At 33.0% G+C, this 20,630-nt stretch overlaps 2 protein-coding genes across 2 annotated transcripts; one reads left to right on the top strand and one right to left on the bottom strand.

Annotated features, from left to right (window-relative positions):
- The first annotated feature begins 7,592 nt into the window (after nt 1-7,592).
- On the top strand, nt 7,593-9,135 carry LOC119837738. The gene has a single exon (XM_038363466.1). The coding sequence runs from the start codon at nt 7,700-7,702 to the stop codon at nt 8,465-8,467; it is 768 nt and encodes a 255-aa protein (XP_038219394.1). The 5' UTR covers nt 7,593-7,699; the 3' UTR covers nt 8,468-9,135.
- A 1,340-nt stretch (nt 9,136-10,475) lies between these two features.
- LOC119837737 lies at nt 10,476-13,831 on the bottom strand. Its single transcript, XM_038363465.1, has 4 exons — nt 13,421-13,831; nt 13,125-13,306; nt 12,173-12,445; nt 10,476-11,262 (listed from the first exon to the last, which is right to left on the bottom strand). The coding sequence occupies exons 1-4, from the start codon at nt 13,720-13,722 to the stop codon at nt 11,069-11,071; spliced, it is 951 nt and encodes a 316-aa protein (XP_038219393.1). The 5' UTR covers nt 13,723-13,831; the 3' UTR covers nt 10,476-11,068.
- Between the last annotated feature and the right edge of the window lie 6,799 nt (nt 13,832-20,630).

The following is a 20,630-nucleotide window of genomic DNA, read 5'->3' as shown; positions in this document are numbered from 1 at the left end:
AAAAAAAAAAAATATATATATATATATATATATATTAACACACTAACAAGTTATTTTCAATACAAAAAAAAAACAGACTCTTACGAGCTCGCTCGTGTTTTTGTGTGAGTGTACGCAAACACCTTACTCGGGTCCAAGCCGAGTACATCCGTATATAATACGATATTCCCTACAAATGCTAAACGTCGTAACAGAACGTCGCTCCAAAAATATGTGAGTACTTATGATACTGAAAGTAGCAGACATGTAACAATTTTTGTGTTTTTTAATTGAAAAAAATATTTCGTTATATGGATGTTTTCTTTTTCAGTTTTTTTCCTCTTTGAACCAACGAAAAAGTACGGCGCACAAAAAAATATTATCTATGCATAAAATACTTTTAAAATAAATTTATTTCATGTTGTGTCAAATCACCCCCTGGATTACGGAAAGAGAGGGGATTGCAACCGTCTATTTTCTCCCCTTGTCGCAAGATTTTTGTACGGCGTTGCGGAATTTTGGATTAGAAGCAGTATTGAAATAGTATGACGCAGATGCCGTACAAAATCAAATGACCAAATTTACCCCGGTAATTGTCGGAAAATAAAAAATAAATCCGACTTTGTGGCGCACCATTTTTTTACGGCACTGCGCGTTTTCTTATTATTTTTAATGGATCTATCGGTGGTAAGAATGCCGTACAAAAACATGTGACCAAAATGTACTCACTCTACCTGTACTTTTGAATTCTCACCTGCACTCAGTTGGACAGCTTACAAGTGACGGCATAGTGCTGAATCTTATTATTTTATGCTCTTATATCGTTCTAGATAGGTCACCTGGTGGTTCAAATGACCCGTAATTTTTTCTATATGGGCCTGTAGTCTATATGTTTTATTTATGTCTCCTTCCTTTTAATCGATGTTCGAATTACGAACGAACGAAGGTTCTCAATTTGAATGTATTATTTTGGTTTTGAAAAAGGGTTCTGTTTCTCGTTAATTCTGTAGGTCTTGGTATGATTTTTTTTCGACATTAACTAACTGAATTCTGCAAAGCTTTATCGATAAAATTTCGTAAAATTTTAAAAATTAAGATAGATGCAGTTTAGCAGTTCTCACGTTAGTCTTAGTTTGTGCAATAAATACCTACCTAAAAACTCAATAAATAGCACATACAATTATATAACCTTCTTCAGATTTCGAATAATGTTAACAAAGAATCGCAAGATATTGCAAGCATAACGAGTGTTTTAAAACTGCCTAAAACTGTTATTTTGTAAAAAAAGAAATTTGTTAAGTGCACGGTTAATTACTACCGTTAAGGAGAACAATTCTTAAATGCAATTACTTACATCTTGAGTAATGTCGCTATTTCCATACAAATGTGAAAATTATTTGCTTTCTCTATGGCTGATGAATGATGGTATAATATATTGACGACATGCTCTTAATAATGGAAGCTGTCGAAATGAAACTTGATGTTATCTTATTATTATCACTATTACAACATAAAACAAAAACCTCCGCGGTGTCTGTTTATCTGTTCGCATACTCAAAAAATGCATCACCGAATTTCATTTTGTTTTCACCAATGGATAGCATAGTTTGCGTAGTGACAAAGAAGTTTTAGTCATATATGTGTTAAATTTTAAACAACACGAGAATTCGCGGATGAAAAGCCCGTAGAATGAATTAAACCAGTATGTAAAAATCATTTAAATTAATGGACATTCAAGTTATAGTAGCCAGAAAAACATACCAATTACGTTATTGCTTTTTTCGATCGATCAAGGGTAGGTGATGATATAATAATTACATGAGTTTATCTAATTATTCTGATTTGAATCGCCATGTATAAGATCAAGTATAACATTTCAGTTGATACATATAATTTACGCGCGTTTTATATATCTTTTTCACTAATAAATTATACTCTACTTTGATACACACTAATTAAGATCTAAATTCTATTACAGAGCTAATAAAAGTAAATCTAATGAGAAAACATACAACACAACATATGTCAAAAATAACATTTACTTAAAAAATTAAAACATAACAAACAATTGTCAAAGCCCCGTGTCAACCCAGGCGCAGTCATTGGCAGCGGTTAGCCTATAAATAAAGAAAAACGAATCACCTGATGTGCAACACAACTGGCGATTCATTAAGTATAAAACTCTAGAATGGGTAGACCAATTCGGTAATTTCTTTAATCGTTTTTGTGGAACCTTTCTTGTGGACAAGGATAGTTCCTTTGGAGAGAAAAAAAATGTATCGCGGGTGAAGCCGGGACAGACTGATAGTTTTGAAATGGAGTTTGTACAGAGACCAATGAAGCTTGCGAAGAAATCCCAATAGATCGGTCGTATGTTTTAACTTATTGCCATGTACATCAATTTGATAAATTGAATCGATAAAGGAACGGAAGGTTTATTAGTCACGCTATATTCTAGAAAATAACCAATATTTTGAGAAATAAGATGAATATTGAAATTTATTATTTCATTATCGTTGATATGATTTGTCATTTAAAATCATTAAAACATATTTTTCTATTTAAATACCTTTTATGATAACCTGATCCCTCATAGGAGGCTTGTGTCCCTACAGTGGAAGCAAATATGTCCTGATGATGAAATGAAGGCAATCTATCTTTATTGTTGCATTTATTTTGTTTAAATATTATTTTACATTTGAAACTTCACATATTTAAAAAAAATATATAATTATGAATATCGTTTCAGTCAATTATTGTTGAGTTTACTCAAAAACCGTACGTTTATACAATTTTAGACACAATTTACTTTAGGACGTACAATGCAGAGATATGTTTACATTAATCTCTCAACCACCCACACCTTCATTTTGTGCACAACTCGTACCAAACGAATATACCGTCCTCAAAACATAATAAACGAATCATAACGCATGTCGCATGAACAATAGCAAGAGATATTACGATTATCGTGTGCGTATATAATCTGTATAAGTGAGAAAAAGCTTTAAAATTGTTCTCATAAGATTCATGCGGCGCCATTTCTTTTAATAGCACTTTCGTTTTGCTTGATGTCAAAACGAGTATTATGTTAGCCTGAATGTATGTTTGAGTGTTGCTCTTTCAGAATTATATAACAATCTATGTATATAGGAAGATCGTGGTTGGTATAGTATTTATAACTCAAAGAAGGTGCAAACGATTTGGTTAATATTTGGTTAAGAGATGTTTTGAGATCCGAGAAAGGATAAAGAATGTTTTGTATCCCACTCGAACGTGAAGTATACGCGGAGATCCGAGTCTGTCTGTCTTTTCCATCCACTTCCTATTCCGCGGGTTGGAATGCTAGAATTTGCATAAATTTCAAATGTTTGTGATTAATTAATTTGATGTTTTGTCAATCTTTACATACATCTGTACATCAAATTATATATATATATATATATATATATATATATATGTGTGTGTGTGATTTAATATATATGTTGATTGCATCATGAGGGTGGTTGTGACTCGCCTTAAAAATCAAATTTTCATTGCATCAAATAATTAGAAACAAGACAGACGTTGGGTGTCATTATTTTTATCATTTTTCCAGCAATTGGCGTAAATTTTTTTGTTTGATAGGGAATTATTGATTTGGCCGTATTTTTGAATCCGTGGAGTAGATATTTTTTGTAAAATAGAAATATTTACCAGATCCAAACCTTGGATAAATTAACGAGTGTATGAGCTTATACGTAAAATTTATTAACTGGATTTTTTTACAACTAGAAAATAAATACAAATACTTGAATCGCACAAAACATAACGTTAGAATTTCTCACATCAATACATAATTACTGTAAGCACTTCACGTGACGTGTAATCGTCAAACAAATTAAGGTCTGTTCGACCTTTTGACATGGGATGCTTTGACTTTCACTGGAGAAAAATGTCTACAACACAATAATAATAGATGCAGTGAACTTAGGGCACTGTCGGCGCGATTCGTTTGATATTAAATGAACTTAAGCGATCATTATTGCCCGTGAATATTTGAATTTGTTGTGTTGTTGCCAGATTTTACAGATGGAAGGGATAAAGAAAGGATTGAGGATGACAGCAAGAGAAATGCATTTGCCTGTTCTGCTATAAAAAATGACTGGTAAGGGAGTTTTAATTTTTATATTAAATTGTAAACCCAAGGAACCGATGGGTCGCCTAATATTGAGCAATCATTATAGCCCAAAGATATTCACAAAGAACTAAATTATAATTATATGCTAGCTGATTGGCTGTTCTGCAATACTCTTATCATTTTGGGGTATGAAAAATAGATGTTAGCCGATTCTCAGACATACCCGATATGCACACAAAATGTCATAATAATCGGTCCAGCTGTTTCGGAGGAATTTGGTCACTAAAATTGTGACACGGGAATTTCATATTTTCAAATTACAGAAGCGATTAGAATAATAATTATTTTGTTTTACTTGAGCAGAAAAGGACAGGATAAGGACCCATTGAGTGGCTCCTGTGTAATATTTATAAATATATGTTAGTTAAATAGTTTTCTACGAAACAGATTTTTTATCAATTGTAATCTACTTATGAAACTTAAATATTTAATTTATTTATTCCATTAATTTGAATTCAACTCGCAGTAGAAATTATAAATGTTTTAATTAGTTTGTTTAATACACACGCTTGTTAATAAGTTAATAATATATTTAAATGAGGATATGAAAATATAGGAACGAACAGACTAGTTGCGTTTTAAAAGAAAACGCATAAAATTTTTCCTGAAACGTTACAAAGCAATTGTAATATTTTAATATTTGCTTTCGAAAATGCACGCACAGAAACAGAAGCAGGCGCAGAAGTATGCGAAAAGGTGTACATATTATCTTTGTATGAAAACAACTAGATATTCTAAAAGTTTTAACGATGAAAAATAATGCCCAAAAGGAGCAATCCGGGATTTAAAATTTATGTATATTCTTACAAAATATACATAATTTAAATACGAAAATTTTGACGATATCATTATCAGCCCTTGCATGTTCCCACTGCTGGGACACAGGCTTCCAATGAGGGTTCATGCCATAATCCACCACGCTGGCCAAGTGCGAGTTGGCAGAGGTTACATGTTATCGAACCTTTGATTTTTGGAAATGCTGGTTTCCTCGTGAATTCTTCACCATTATGAACAGTGATGATGCTATCCACACGCGCAGATAAATTGAAAAATCCATTTATATATGACACATTTCTTGCACGCTCGCCCGGTCTCGAAACTACGACTTATCGATTTTAAGTCCAAGGTCCCCATCACTGAGCCACCACTGCTTTTTGTTTAATTAGACTTGTTTAAATTGCGTGATTTGAACACACAGTAAAGTCGTACTCAGAATATCGTAAGTACACGTGGACTTAAATAATTTTGCTTGTAAAAGTAAATACTATACAATGCATACCAAATATAAATAGAATTATCACGATATTTAAAAAAAAAGTTAGCTAGTTAATTCGCTCATAAAATTTATGTTACACTGCTCTCCCAATCAATGTTTATACATTCATCATCTTTACAATACCGCAATCTATACTAAATGATTCTTAAATACCAGCATCAATGTCAGTTACATAGTGTCGCGTGCTCAGTATTATATAATTAATGACGGGTGATTAGACGCTAGTCAGTGATCTAGTGGATCATTGATTAATTGACGCATCGCTTGTACAAAATACAATGACCTCTTTGAAAGTGTTTTTGAATGAAGGCACACGTACTATTACATCTATATAAAATACATTATTTTTATGCTATTTTTTGTCCAAAAAGCGATTTAATATCTCTAATTTTGTGAGTTAAATTGAGAATAGTCCTTTTTAAAAATTGTACTATCCCTAGCCCTTGATTCCTTCTGATTACTGTTAAGAAAGCATGGTGCATTACATCCTTAGATGTTTATAAATGACCACTTGTCAAACCAAATTTTAATTGAAACATAATAATAAAAAAGTTTATGATAACCATAGATTTATATATTTTTGGTGACGCACCATCTAAAATCAGTTTATTCATAAAAAAAATATCAGGATTCCGTAAGCACTTAGAAAGCGCCAGTGCCGAACGAAATTTTTCTATGACAATTGTTATTAATAGCTTCATACAAACCACTCAATAATAGTATTACTATAATCCAAGAAAATGACGTGTCCACAAAATGGTTCAGTAGTTTTAACAAGAAAACCTATTTTTCTCTTGCGGATGTTATAAGAATCAATTAGACTACATTACCCATATTAACAAGAGCATGCCGTGAATGCTGTTGATCAAGTTATTTTTCAGACAAATTTAAATGAACTGAAAGTTATAAAATCTATGTGTATGATGTGTAAAATTATAATTTTCACAAAGATTTTATAAGTTTTTTCTTCTAACTTCACTTCTTTAAAAAGAGTATTTTATCGATACATAAATATCAGACAGGAGCTTTTTTTTTGTTTATACCAAATAAGCACCGGGACCACAAGAGTGATTTTCCAAATTGTTTCACCAGTCGGAAGCAATATTCCTATATATCTGCTAGGTTGCATGATTTTAGTTTAAGTTCGTCCCAAGGTCTATCATGGTTGAGGAGAGTGGGATGAGCGGTTTGTTTAAAAAGAACGTACCTATTTTAATTTTTAGTTTTATAGAATTGAAATGCTTTATAAATAGCCTGTCGGCCACCCGTGATCCTATCCCCGGGATCACGGGTGGCCGAGAGGCTAGGCGTTGCTACGGTTAGGCAAGAAACGCAGGTTCGAATCCTGCCTCGTGATCGAATTTTTTCTATTCTTTCAAAATTTCTCAGAACGTACCTACTTATATAAATTATCTTTAAATAATCTTCAATTTATATAAGTAGGTACACATTGTAATCATTAACATAGAAAATACGTAAAGTTATAATACGTTTTCCTTGCATTTTCTCACGTGTTCTTGCTGCTTGATTGCGTGCAAAAACATCTCTTATCCAATAGATATTCTTGAAATCTTCTGCTTATTCTTATTAATTCATTCAACCTGCATGATAATGCATGCTACCAGGTTGATACCATTATTCTACGTTTGAGAAAAGAAAGGAAGAGAGACTTGTTTTCGTTGGTCAAACATGGACCTAAATAAATGTAAAGTATAGCTTATTAATTTTAAATATTTGAGTTTTAGTCCCATCTCAAATTTTACAACACGAATAATCTGCTTAAGTAGAAGTTGTAATACAATATTATCTTTTAAGGTCGGAATGGTAACTTATGTACAAAGATTTTCTTAAGCAAATGTTAATTTAAAAGATAACTTATCTTATAAGTTGATATTTCCATTATTTCGTTAATATTAAGTCTCTTCTTTTCTATTATATTCTTCTCGACATTTTGAATAAATTCGGATTTTACACACAACCTTGGCATTGACCACGAAGTGCAGCGTTCAAGATCAAAGACAGCTGACCACTACATGGTCACAACACCCACACAGCGACAAAAACAATCATATACATACACGCCTCAGTGCACGACTATACGATGCAACGATTGCACGCTCTAAAAGATTTATAGATAAATGCAGTTCCCGGTGAAAATAGATAAATGCCAGTGCTCATGTGTTTTCTACACATTTCAATAGGCGCAACGGCATTGACTGGACATTGGCGTTGAAAGAACGGGGCATCCGCGGTATTTTGTCAAAATGGTGCACCGCGGGGTTATTGTCCTGTGTTTCAGTGCTATCCTGGCTGTGACTTCAGCAGACACCTTTGGAGCAGGACTCAAGCTACTCGGAAGGATGTACGATGACTGCGAGAAGTCGGAGGATATTTTTAAGTGCTTCAAGATCCAGGCGACCAAGTATGTGGACAGGGCTGCACGCATGCAGATACTTCCGGTTTTGGAAGGCGTCTCATTGGTACGGACAACGGAACAAGGTAGAGCATTCCCATCTTCATTACCCGAAGGTGATTTAAATTCCTTGGCATCAGACGAAGTGGACAAGCTGCTCCACCTTGCTACTTCAAAGTTTCTGCAGAGCCATCGAGTGGTTGTATCACCGACGAGTGTCGGAGCTGACATTGGTCGTTCATTAGAAGAAGCGAGAGGTAAGATGAAAAAGATGATGGGACCCATTTTAGCTGGACTTGCGATTAAGGGTGGTTTCGTGGCCATGGCATTCCAGGCTATTGCGATTATAGCTGGAAAAGCTCTTTTGATTGGAAAGATTGCACTTCTACTGTCTGCAATTATCGGTTTGAAGAAGTTGGTCGCTGGGGGAGAATCTCATGAAAAGACAACTTATGAAATTGTGAAACACCCGCAAGTATCCCAGAGCCATACATATTCATCGTCTCATTACGGAAGTGACTTCGACACCACAGGTCCCGGAGGTCACTATAGAAGAAGCGTGGAAGACGAGGCAGCCGCCCAAGACAGGGCTTACAGAGCATATGCAAACAAGCAGTAAACTGTTAGAGAATCATTGAGGCTTACGACTCCTTTACAAATAGACGACACGGCATATTACTTGTATATCTGAACCTTTATTGAGGCGCTTTGCGCCAGCAATGAAGAGAAAGATTCATGATGTTTATTTAATAATTCAGACGACACTGTTATTTGGTTAAGGTTTATTTATCTGCTGAATTATTTATTCGTTTTAGACGCTTTTTATTAGGCTAATAATAATATATAATCAGTGGTTGATCGTTTTATGTAAATAGAACATAGAAATGAGTAGCCTAAATAAATATGTGAATATTATGTAATAACTTGTAACCTCTTGCACCAAGATTGTCTTAGAATTATACGATGACTTAAGATTAATTATAAACGTAGGCTAGTCGACGGGTAAAGTGCATTTCCTCTCATCCGATTGTCCAATTTTGTAAAAATAGGTTAAGTTTAGTGTAATTTTATATCATTGGTGCGGTATTTTTAGGTAATTTATTCTATTTATAAGATATTTATTGTCATCAAAAAGGTAGTTACGCGAGTACCTTTCTATGTATTAATAATTTGTTAAACAAATAATTTATTTAATCTATTGTTGTTTGCTAATGATAGCTTATATGATAAGATAGATGAATTTATTAATTTAGAATGAGGTAATGACGATAAAAGTAGTTGAAACTTGATAATCGTTTTATTTATCCCGATATAATCTAAATAATAAATGTGCTAAGAGACACATGTGCATTTAAAATGGCTGGGTACCTTCTTTCGGGTAGTTTCCGAGAATTAATTATGGAAAGGGAATGTGGTAAAATAAAATAATAGCTATTATAGCATTTCGTTCATTCCAGCGATTGTTAAAATGCAAAACGCTTACTTCCTAATGAGATTGAATTTATAAAACGATAGCTATAAATATATCACTCCAAAATTATACCACAATTAGTGGAAAATACTGATATCAGTTCTATATTCCATACGTCAATGCTTAATGTTTCGCTAACTCCATGGCCAATTCCTGAATCTTTGTATTTGAAACTATTCGAACTATTTCTTCGAATAGTTCCATACCTCGGTTACAATACAAGAAGCCAACATGCAAAGCTATTACATTTCTATCTCCATAATTTTTGGGTTACCTCACGATAACGAACCCGTATTCAAATGTATTTCCTGATAGCGCACTAAAATACATAAATTGCAGAAACAAATATACATATTTCACAGTTACCAGACCCAATACATACTAGCTGCTGTATAGAAAGCTAAGCATCACGCGAATATAAGGCACGCGACGATACAGTTAAATGGTATTCAATGAAAAAACGATGAAAGTGCTCGAATGATGTTGGAATGGAGCATTTATCATTTTGAGCTGGATTCTTCTGTTATGTGGGTATAGCACGGCAGGCTCAACACCATACATGTGGCTAGGAACGGTATGTGTTTGTGTTTGTCCGATTTTATCCGACTTAAAAAAAATGGAATTGTTATTTTTATGATGTTTTAATATTGTCAGAATTGGATAGTATATAATATTTTGATAATGATACTTCTAAACACGTGTACCAAATTTCATTAGTGTAAGATAGTTTCATGCATGACTAAACTGTAAGTCGGAATGAAATCATTTTCTTGGTTTTTTTTTCTCAGTTGCTCTAAAAAAAGGAACAGTTCAAGTTTCATCAAAATCGGTTCAGCCGTTTTTGAGATAGAGAGCTATGTATAGCATTCAGGGATAATAACGTCGTAAATAAAGTCTTAGTTTTATTTTGTAAAATATCCTTTCATTTCATTTTTATTATCCTTTCATTTCTTACAAGTTTCAATTGTATTATAATTATTAATTGTATTGTGAAAAGGCTTTAATATTTATAAATAGTGTATAAGTGATTAATTCCTGACCTAGAAATCATTAATTTTTCTAAATGTTACAGATTATAAATTCAGAGAGGAAGAGAGGGAAGAAAGAAGATCCTGAATACTGATGGATTTCCCATACTAAATAATAATACAAAAAATATCGATAACTTCTTAAAAACATACTCCACATTTATTGTACAGCGTATAGGATTGAATTCAATTCCCTTGCATTCAGAGCGTGAAATTGCGCCTGTTATAGGACGTTTCAATGTATATACGACAAAGATTATTTATATTATTTATTGTGGTATATAAAAAATTTAACAGACAATTACAATCTCTTACTAGAAAAAAATTACTTCTCAAGACACTTAACTTACATAAACATTAGGATTACGTTAATTTAATATCAATAAAAATAAGATTTTATTATTAAATTTTCACGATTGTGCCGATAAATGACTACACTTTTTTTTAAATAATGACAAAGGACTGATTCTTTACCATCATAAAGAAATTATGAAATTTTGAACACAGTTTTTAGTAAGAGATACCTCCTTTTGATTACAATTACGAAATGTACTAAGAGGCGTGACAAATATAACGAATGTTATGCAGTGAATGCTTCAGGTCAGATGGTAGACATTCCTCTGTCTTAAGAATATTAAAAGATTTTCAATGAAATCGAGTATGTACTGGCCGAAACTAAATGACAAATTGACTAGTAATATTTAAATCAGTATCAATAACATCATCCATTTATGGGTGTCCAGGAGAATTTTCTTCCATTCCGAATCTTTAGTTCATCATCATCTTTCTTTGTGACAAAGAGTCTTTCTAGTCTATCTCTAAGTTCATCAGGGGTGATGGGAGATCCCGTTGTGTGATCATCAAGCTTCTCTTTATAGAAGTAATCTGCATGGTGAGGATGTCTGTGGAAGTAGCCTGGAATAAAGGATTCTGTTAAAGACGATTTAAAACGACTTTGTTACAAAGAGGACTGAGCGAAAAAGCGTAACAGAACCTTAATTGTAGTTGTATAAATAAATGAGCTTATTTTGCGTACAATAGACAATGTACAATTATAAAATTCGATTTGAAAATTATTGAAATGTGAGTTTATCAATAACATATCAATCCTTATTTTGATATTTAGCGTATTTCAGAAGTTTTGATCTACCTCTATTAGGATATGAATCAAATAAAATTTTAGAAAAATATGGGTTTATGGATAGTGTTTTCGCCTGTTGAAATAAATTTCTAAGTAAGTTAAGTAAATTAAAAGGGTAAAAGCTATCTTTAACGGTCGTCTGTTTATACATGTAAATTTGAACAGTATTTAAATAGCTATGTTTTTCGAGAATATTATTACTAAAGGATATTTAAAATAATCTGTACACAATGCCATCTAGTGGAGACTGTAGGAAAGATATCAACTTAACTTCTCAATATTAATTATGGGCATTCAAAATCAGTATACTCGTAATAAAAAACATACTCCAAATCTGAGAAGAAATAAGAGTATTTAACAGTATTTTTATTTCATATCTTTCGGCGAAGCTTTTAGTAATATAAACATCGCTCTAAAATTACTCACTTGAGATGTAAATTCCTCTTTAATTAATTATATGGTCTAGTTATATGACAGTTACATGATGTGTATGTACCTGTTTAAATTATTATTATAAGTGATTTATTAACACAAGAATTCAAAATACCTATGTATTCGTTTCTTCTGACCAAGACTTATTTCAAGAAAGAGCTAATTGAATTCGAAAGATAAAAAACATTGATAATTTCTTAATTTTTAAAAGATTGTACCCGAAGCTTATATTATGATGCATAACATACATACCTCCCGAGCTATGACCGGGCTGGTAGTGCCCCACATTTTCATGCGTATACGACGATATAGTTGGCCCACCAAAATTATTCAAACCACCGAAGTAGTTCCCTCCATAGCCCGCACCACTAAATAGCGTTACCGCTAGCAAAGCCACTTTGGCTAGCAAGAAGGCTTTCTTACTAGCTACAAGAAGCAGCCCCAACAGAAGTGGTAGTAACGTGGATATATTGAATTTGATTCCAAGAAGAAATGGCACGAGAAGATTTCGAGCTAGTAAGCGACCTGAAAGAAAACTTGATTTAAACATTTGTTGAGATCAAAACGGATAGTTATAAGGAAACCAGTCTGGGTTATGAGATGTAAGTTCAAGCGAAAACTTATAGATGGCGCTAACGTTTCAAGATCAATGTCGCTCTAACCTTGACCGTGGTTAAGAAATAGTTTGTTATTTTTTCTCTAGATGGCGCTCTTCACAAAAACGTTAACATAAAAATTCAAAATTAATAATCTTTCAAAATTTCTCATAAAAATTCTAATTTAAAATATTGTGTTATCATAAAGCAGCACTGATACTGAATCATTATTTTATTAATTAGACTATTGAATAAATACGCAACGCGTAAATGTTGCTTCTGAACGTGGGTGAAACGCCTTATAATAATATAAACAAACACCTCAGAATAAGCGATAAGTTTACAACAAATGATTTTAAACATTTTCCCAAAACCTGGCTACCCGAGTTAGCCTGTAAGTTATAAACATAAAGACATTATTTCAACCTATGCGCCAAGCTCCTAAAATGGAGGGAATGGTTTGGTTTGGTTTTTTTATTTTTTAATTTTACATTTTTAATCGATAACCTATAAAACCACTTATTTTGAACATTCTTCAATAAGTAAAGAACTCTATATATTCCTGAGTTACTTTCGTAGCGTTGAATCTTTAATATTGATTTAATTACCTGTAGACAATTCACCCTGGGCGTTATAAGTGCGATCCTTTATTCTTGGATCAATAACAAAATCCAGAACACCGTTGGCCAACGTTGGCCCAATTCGCATCACCAACCCTGGATAGACCATTCCCATGTCCCAGTGAAGAGATCGCTTGGATATCAAATTACTTGCATCTTCCATTATAGACCTAAAGTGAAATTTATTTTTCATTTAATTCCTATGGTTTAAACTGGATGAAGAGGCATGTGACATAGACTCGAAGCATAATGGTGAATTTATTTAAGAATACCAATAAACGTACCGAAAATCCATAGGATCCTTATCAAGGAAAGCGCTAATATCTCTGGGAGTTTTCTCATCTCTCACAAACGAAACACCGCTCGCCAAACTAAACGAGTCTGCTTCATCGTAATTATTTAACTTATGTAATAACTCCTTGCCAAAGCATACTCCCAGCGCTGCTCCCCTTTCCTCACTCAAACACGCGTTTAAATTTGTGCCCTCCACATTATTCCCTTCAATTGTCTCTCCTTGTTGCAGCTGTATTGGTTTCACCTCCAAGACTGTTATCAGAATCAACGCTGTCACTACTTGTAACTTCATGATTGTATCCAGTATTTCTAGTACACCATTTCAAGGATCCAAAACACCACTGCCTGCTCCGATTTAGATATTACGTATACCTTATTGTATCAAAACCTCACCTGCTTTATAGACTTTTCTTGTTATGAACGAGTGAACTCTTCCATTGTTTCGAGGCTCGTCACGGGTTCTTCCCACGTCCAAAAAGACAATGCAGTGAAAATTTTATAGAGATAATTCGCGAGACGTTTGAGAGTACTATTTGCATGTTAGATGTTACGGCAGGTTGCATAATTCTTTTGTTAAATAACTTAATCATAACAATGGCACTATCCTAGACAGGTTGAAAGATGAAAGGTGAGTAGTAGCTAAGAGATTGATACTTGTTTCATTATTCAAGGAGGATCAATTACAGAAGAGAAGATATAGATATAAATATTTGGGTTATATAGAAGGAAATAAAGTAGGAAATATTCCAAACGATTTGTGAATTTTGTTGTACTAATTGTAAGACTTTGTTTGGAAAATTTATTTAATTTAGTCTGACTTAGTGAGAGAGAGAGTGCAGCAAGACAGTTAAACACTAAGATCTTTCTATTGTCGTGAGCTGTTCATATTTATTTCGGTGGTTTCTTGTGGTAAATGAGGATTAAGACAAAATATTTAATTTCTATAGTCTGATAGCACATATATGCTTCCATTAGATCGTTCGCAAATATGAATGTAATATTTTAGTAAAGAAATCGGTTTTGCGATATCTGGTACCTTTAATCATACCATTTAAGGCCTCTGACCTTTCTTCCAACATACTATGCATCTTGCTGGAATTTTACATCGAACACAGCAATTTCGTTCTTATGGCCTTTAATTATAAGTTATATCGCCGTGTCAAATATCCGGCGTTTATTTCCTTATTTCGGTGTCGTGTCAAGGAGTGAAAGTAGACAATATATTCTTCTACACGTCCGGTTTGCCCAAGTAAAAGTTTTGTTTGGCTGATGTAATAGTTTCTTGTTTTAACTCGGGGCCATTGTTTTCTGTATTTGTTACGCGTTCTTATATGCATTTTGAATCATCACATTATATTTAATGACCTCCTTTACGGCTTTTTGATCGAGGCGAATATGCGAGAAATTTTCTTACTGGGTTTTAATTTCCCTATTCCTGTGTTGTATGATTTTTTGCAATATCGAATGTTTTTGACGTAATTCTAGGTTATTGTGCTACAATTATTGAAATTAATGTAAATTATAAAAAATAAAACAATCCAAAATAATAATAATTATACCAAATAACCAATAAAATTAACTTATGAATGATAGAATCGGTTTTCATTCGATTCATTTAAATTACCTAAGTATAATAAAAACGGAAAATAATTACCATCATGAAATTAACTTGTCAAGATCAAATCTATGAATAAACGCATTAACATCTTCCGTTTTCGCAATTTATTATTGGAATAATTTATGTAAATGACACTTTCAGAAAAAAATCAAGAAATGTCAATGCAATATCAATATAGTTTACACAATCAATACAAATATTTTCAAATGATGTTCAGGAAACACTTAAAATTCATTAACTTGCCATTTTAATAGACACGTCAAGCTTTCTAAAATGTTTAAGGCATTTGAAAATATACTCATTAAGTTGTCCCTGTCATATAAGCTGACCTTCGCAAACATTAGTCATACCGCTTTCACTGCCGTCCCTGGAGGGCCTGCAGCTTTCTTATACACGTCTTTATGTAACCTCCCTACCAATGTCTTTGATATTAATTTAACAAGCATGTGACTCTTATTGCTCTAGTATAAGACGCAGTTTTGCGTAATTAATTGCATACGAAATGAGATTATTCGATGTTTAAAAATTGAATCTTGATTAACTAATATGCATTAGATGTTAACACAGGATTATGAGATCTAACACAACCAGCGTAAAGTTCAATTTCCTCCAGTGTTACCTTCAGCGAATTAAAGAAAAGCGGATATCGGAACACCATGCCCATGAGAGAAACGCTTTAAGGATGTGTCGGGTGACACAAATATTTGATGTAATGACGTGAAGGTACGTGACATAAGGACTGTTATTCAATGAATATAATGACGGATGTGTGTTTTGGGTTAAGTGTATTGTATAATATATGTAAATTGTGTTATAGCGTTATAATGAAGGCGGGATCCTATTTACGATAACAGCGTGGAAAGCTTTTACGTTTATTCGATTTCGATAGTTTAGTAACTTAGATGAACAGATCCACTTGTACTAAGCATATATTATCTATAAGCTATGTAAACAGTTCAGTAGTTGCAAAATTTATATAACTATAGATTTTGTAATTAATAGAACGTAGAAAAAATTGTGCGTTTCAGCCGCCTATGTGTCTTTATGTTATTGTTCCTTGTGTATGAAACACAAATGAGACTCACTGTTTTAACTATGAACGCACAGCCCAAACTACTAAAGCGATGGGGCTGAAATTTTACATGCATATACCCACTACGATGTTGCCATCTGTAAATACAGGATGTGATTAAATTAGGGGATGGAAGCTTCAACCAACGAAAAATTGCTCTGAGAATTTTACTGAACTAAAATTTGATGGTTTTATTTTTTGAATGCTTGAATATGTATTATGATTTTTTTTGTAATTATCCGAACATGCTTTATTATGAATTCAGTTAAGATAAGTTAAGGCACGATACTATAATTTTGATTACGATCTATCTGATGGAGGCGACAAAGCTTCTGTGAACATGATGAATAATTTTAAAACACAGTGAACTAGATTTATAAATAACTAGGTGCACGCCCCGGCTCCACCCAGGTAGTAATTTATCGTAATTGAAATAATATAAATTATCCACTCTTTTAACCCGCCATTGGTGACGTCAGTTTCACTTACAACATTGGTGACGCCGGTTTCACAGACCCATGATTTGGCCAACCATTAACTAGTTATCCTACTTTTAGTTAGCTTAGGTTTAATTAAATAATTAATTATAAACATATGTTTGGCAAGAAAACACAAAAAATAATTAATCACAGCTTGTTTATTACGAATTAAACAGTTGTACTTAAAACACTAAAAAACACTATGGTTTTACGCATATATCTTAAAAATTTCGAAATTAGTAACAGTATTTAACTTTTTGTACTTAAATCAGCCTTTGTGAGTCTTATGACATTGCATACTTTTAGAAATTAAACAAAAAAATATATCCTATTAACAAAAAAAAAAAGAAAAGCATTCTCAAAAATCACTCTTCTTGGGAGATCAAACAGCTTCTGCAATAAGGTACTACATGCTCAAGGCACAGGTATTTCTCGCATTTTTGGCAAAAGTATTTAGTTTTTCTGTTTTTTTTTTTTACCACCCACATTCATGGCAACGACCTTTACGTAAAGGACCAACAGTACCGCGTTCATCATCAATCTTCAAAATCACTCAAAGTCTCTTCGCTGTCCGTATTTCGATCTGATGCAAGATTTCTGCTTCTACATCGCTCTCCGTTTCGCTATCCAATGATTGCTGTGGGCTTTCCTCGACAGATAAAACTTGATGTAAAAGAGCCTCAAGACGACGCTGTTCTCTTTCGTGCGACATTCTGAAACGTTTTTTTCATACTAGATAAAGGAATCTGTACCTATATTTATTATGTTTTTAAAAAATTCTATCCATAAAATTATACAAAAATCACATTAATCAAATACCATTCAATATAATAATTAAGATAACAGTAACAATAGTACTAAGTTTTGATGTTATTCTAAGATTTTTTTAGTTCTGTGCTAAATTCCATGTTAATATTTTACTTACTTGTTTGATGACGCCGGTCTCACGGACCGGGTTAGCAATAAAACTCCGGAACGTGCGTTCACCACGAAGCCACGAGCGGCACATACTGTTTAGGACTTAAAATGAGGCAGCTACTCGAAATCGCAACCCGAATAGACGGCGGGCGAAAAAGTTATTCAAATTTTTCGAGTCACCCGGTCTCTCAGACATATACGTCACCAATGGCGGGTTAAGTTGGATTAAACTGCACATGGTGTGCAAATATGATTAAAATCGGTTGAGTAGTTTAGGAGTCCATCACGGACAAACGGAGACACGTTATTAATGTATTAAGATTAACATAGAAGTGACGTCAGGTAGAACACGTAAGCAAAAGGAAACATCTCAGTCCTGTAGGAATTTCCTAAGAATACGCGCGTGAAACCGCAGGCGAGAAACCAGTTGCATGTCTGTAATATAAACGTTATACATCCGAAAGTGTCGTGCATAAAAAAATACGTTAAACACGTGCTTGAAATATTCCAATTTCGTGCATAATTATTATAATTTCATTACTTCCGTTTTATTGAAATAAACATTAGTGTAACAATTTCATTTTAATATCAATTTACGTACAAATAAATGTAATTGTATGTAAATGGAAGGTGGTCCCCAAGACACAGGCTGTCTTAGGTTGGGGATATACACCGTACAGTTATGATATTTGTCTATCCAATAAACTGTATTATTAGTATTCAATATTAAATTAGCGTATTCTAATAATATGTCTATATCTCTCCACGTCAGAGTTATCGTTAACACCTGTATATGAGTGTACAGTGTGTAACAATGTTATTATTTTGTATAACCTTAGTTTTGGTTCAGTTTATATGATTTTTAAGTCTTCAGATAATTGGGAGGTTATCTTTAGAGAGTGATCAAGACTCCATTTTATGCCGTGATATATTCTATTCCCATGAAAATCTCCTTCGATTGCGTGGGCGAAAAGCAAGTTTTAGATAAATTCAATAAGATATATATCGTGAAAAATAAGTACAGTTTCCTATAAAAAATAACCCGCATCCGTATCTAGGTCACCTTAGAACGGAACCATATAGCGGTTCTATTTGATACGGCCATTAACTTTACTTATTAGAACATATAGCGCTGATAAATCAATCATAATAATTGTATAAAAGCTGGCTAAAAATAATCCGCTTTATTGTACAGCGGCTAATGTCGCTAGAGGCTAGCCAACTACTCGACAGATTATAATTAATGCGTGCTTTATATTATAACTCGTATTTCGATTTGATACACTATTAGCTTTTGCCCGCGGCTTCGCACGTGTTATATTTGCAGAAGTTTAATGGATGTTATTATACATATATTATGCTGTTAGTTCGCCTAATGGTAAGCGACCCCCACCACCCATGAACATTCGCGAAGGTAGTGCCTCTGTGAATGCGCTAACAGCTTTTAAAAGGTAAGGAATAAGGAAAGGATTAGCGACTGGAAAGAAGGAATGGACCTGGAAGATGAAAACACCCCAGGCACCGTACGAAACACAGTAGCATGCTATATATTATATATATTATAATCAATAACAACAGTATCAATTCATACCATAGCTTCAAATGCTAATTTGATATTATATTTTTCAATTTCAATATAAAGACTCATACCATCACGTGTATGTTAATACAGCATAGTCAGCCAGCAATGAATTCACGTCCAACACATTTAAGAAAATGAACGTGTTTTCGTGAAAAAAATGCTACGATTGGAGCTGATAATTTTCTTTCTAAGTGAAAATAAAACTGTACCGTATGAATCCGATTCATTGGGATGTTATATGTCTATTTATAGTGTATGTATACTAATATATTTGTTTAGAAGAAATCAAAAATAGATTATGAATAATTTAAGTAAATACTGATAATATGGTTACTTAATTCTGAGATACAATGTGCAATGTTTATAAATTATAGTTTTCGGTAATATTTCTACTTATATAGTGACAAGCTATCAAGTTTGAATTAATTTAAATTATAAATTCGGTCTATTTTAAATCACATACACGCCGCCATTATTTAATTAAATTCCAAATTCGATTTGCTTGGCCATTAAAGAGCATATAAAATTGTATGATTAATCTTAAAAGTTTAGGAGTGCAAACAAATTACATACTATCATAATAATAATTATGTTTCTGTTGCTGTAACTACGTAGTCATTATTTACCTTATATAAATTATTACTCTTCAACAGACATTGTACGGGAAACTTTAAAAAACATATTAATAACAAGATGCATTAAGGTTGACAAATTATAAACTTACGGTATTATTCATATAAACGTCACAACACATATTTTAAAATACTTTTTTATCCTCTCAAAACTTCAATCAATGAAGACACCAGGAATGTATTAAAATAGCAGACAGCTTCAAGACCTCGTCTATAAATACGTTATTGATGCGCAAATACTTTTTGCTTATTTAAATTGTTAAGCGCGAGCTAACACGATACGATTGAATTTTCATCTCGAATGCGCTAGTAATGCCATATTACTAGTATAATAATTTGGTTCAGTGGTTGTTAGATACGATATATTTAATCAATCTATCGGATCGGCATGAAAGAGTAGCATGTTATTGTGTTTTAACTAAAGATCTGAATCCTTTTCCTTACCCTTTCCAGTCCTTTCTTTTATTCCCGCCATCTTTTTCTTATCCCGTATCGAATACTGTTAGCAAGCTATTTGTACAGTCATATAGCCACTGCAAATGTTTATGTTCGGTATTGGTTCTTACCTTAAGGTGACCCAACAGTTTCTTTACCAACTATCACATAAAATAAGAGAGCAATGTTTATCTTTTGTATGTATGTTTGTAATGTTTTCACAGAAAAAACTAGTAAACAGATTTTTATTTTCTTTTCAACAATAGAAAAGCTTTATCTTCATTAAGTAATAAATATTGTGTACCATGCACGAAAACGGGGCGAACAGCTAGTTAATTTTACATTTCGTTCAATATTTTTGGAGCTATATGGCGCGAAATAAATCTATCCTCATTCCTCTATCATTGTCTTTAATTTATTTTCATTTCTTTTTGAGTTTTTATGTTGTCCGCTACTTTCAAATG

This window comes from Zerene cesonia, chromosome 29 (genome assembly GCF_012273895.1).
Source record: "Zerene cesonia ecotype Mississippi chromosome 29, Zerene_cesonia_1.1, whole genome shotgun sequence".
NCBI lineage: Eukaryota > Metazoa > Arthropoda > Insecta > Lepidoptera > Pieridae > Zerene > Zerene cesonia.
Note: the sequence above shows the minus strand (reverse complement) of the source record. Positions and strands in the feature narration are given on the sequence as shown.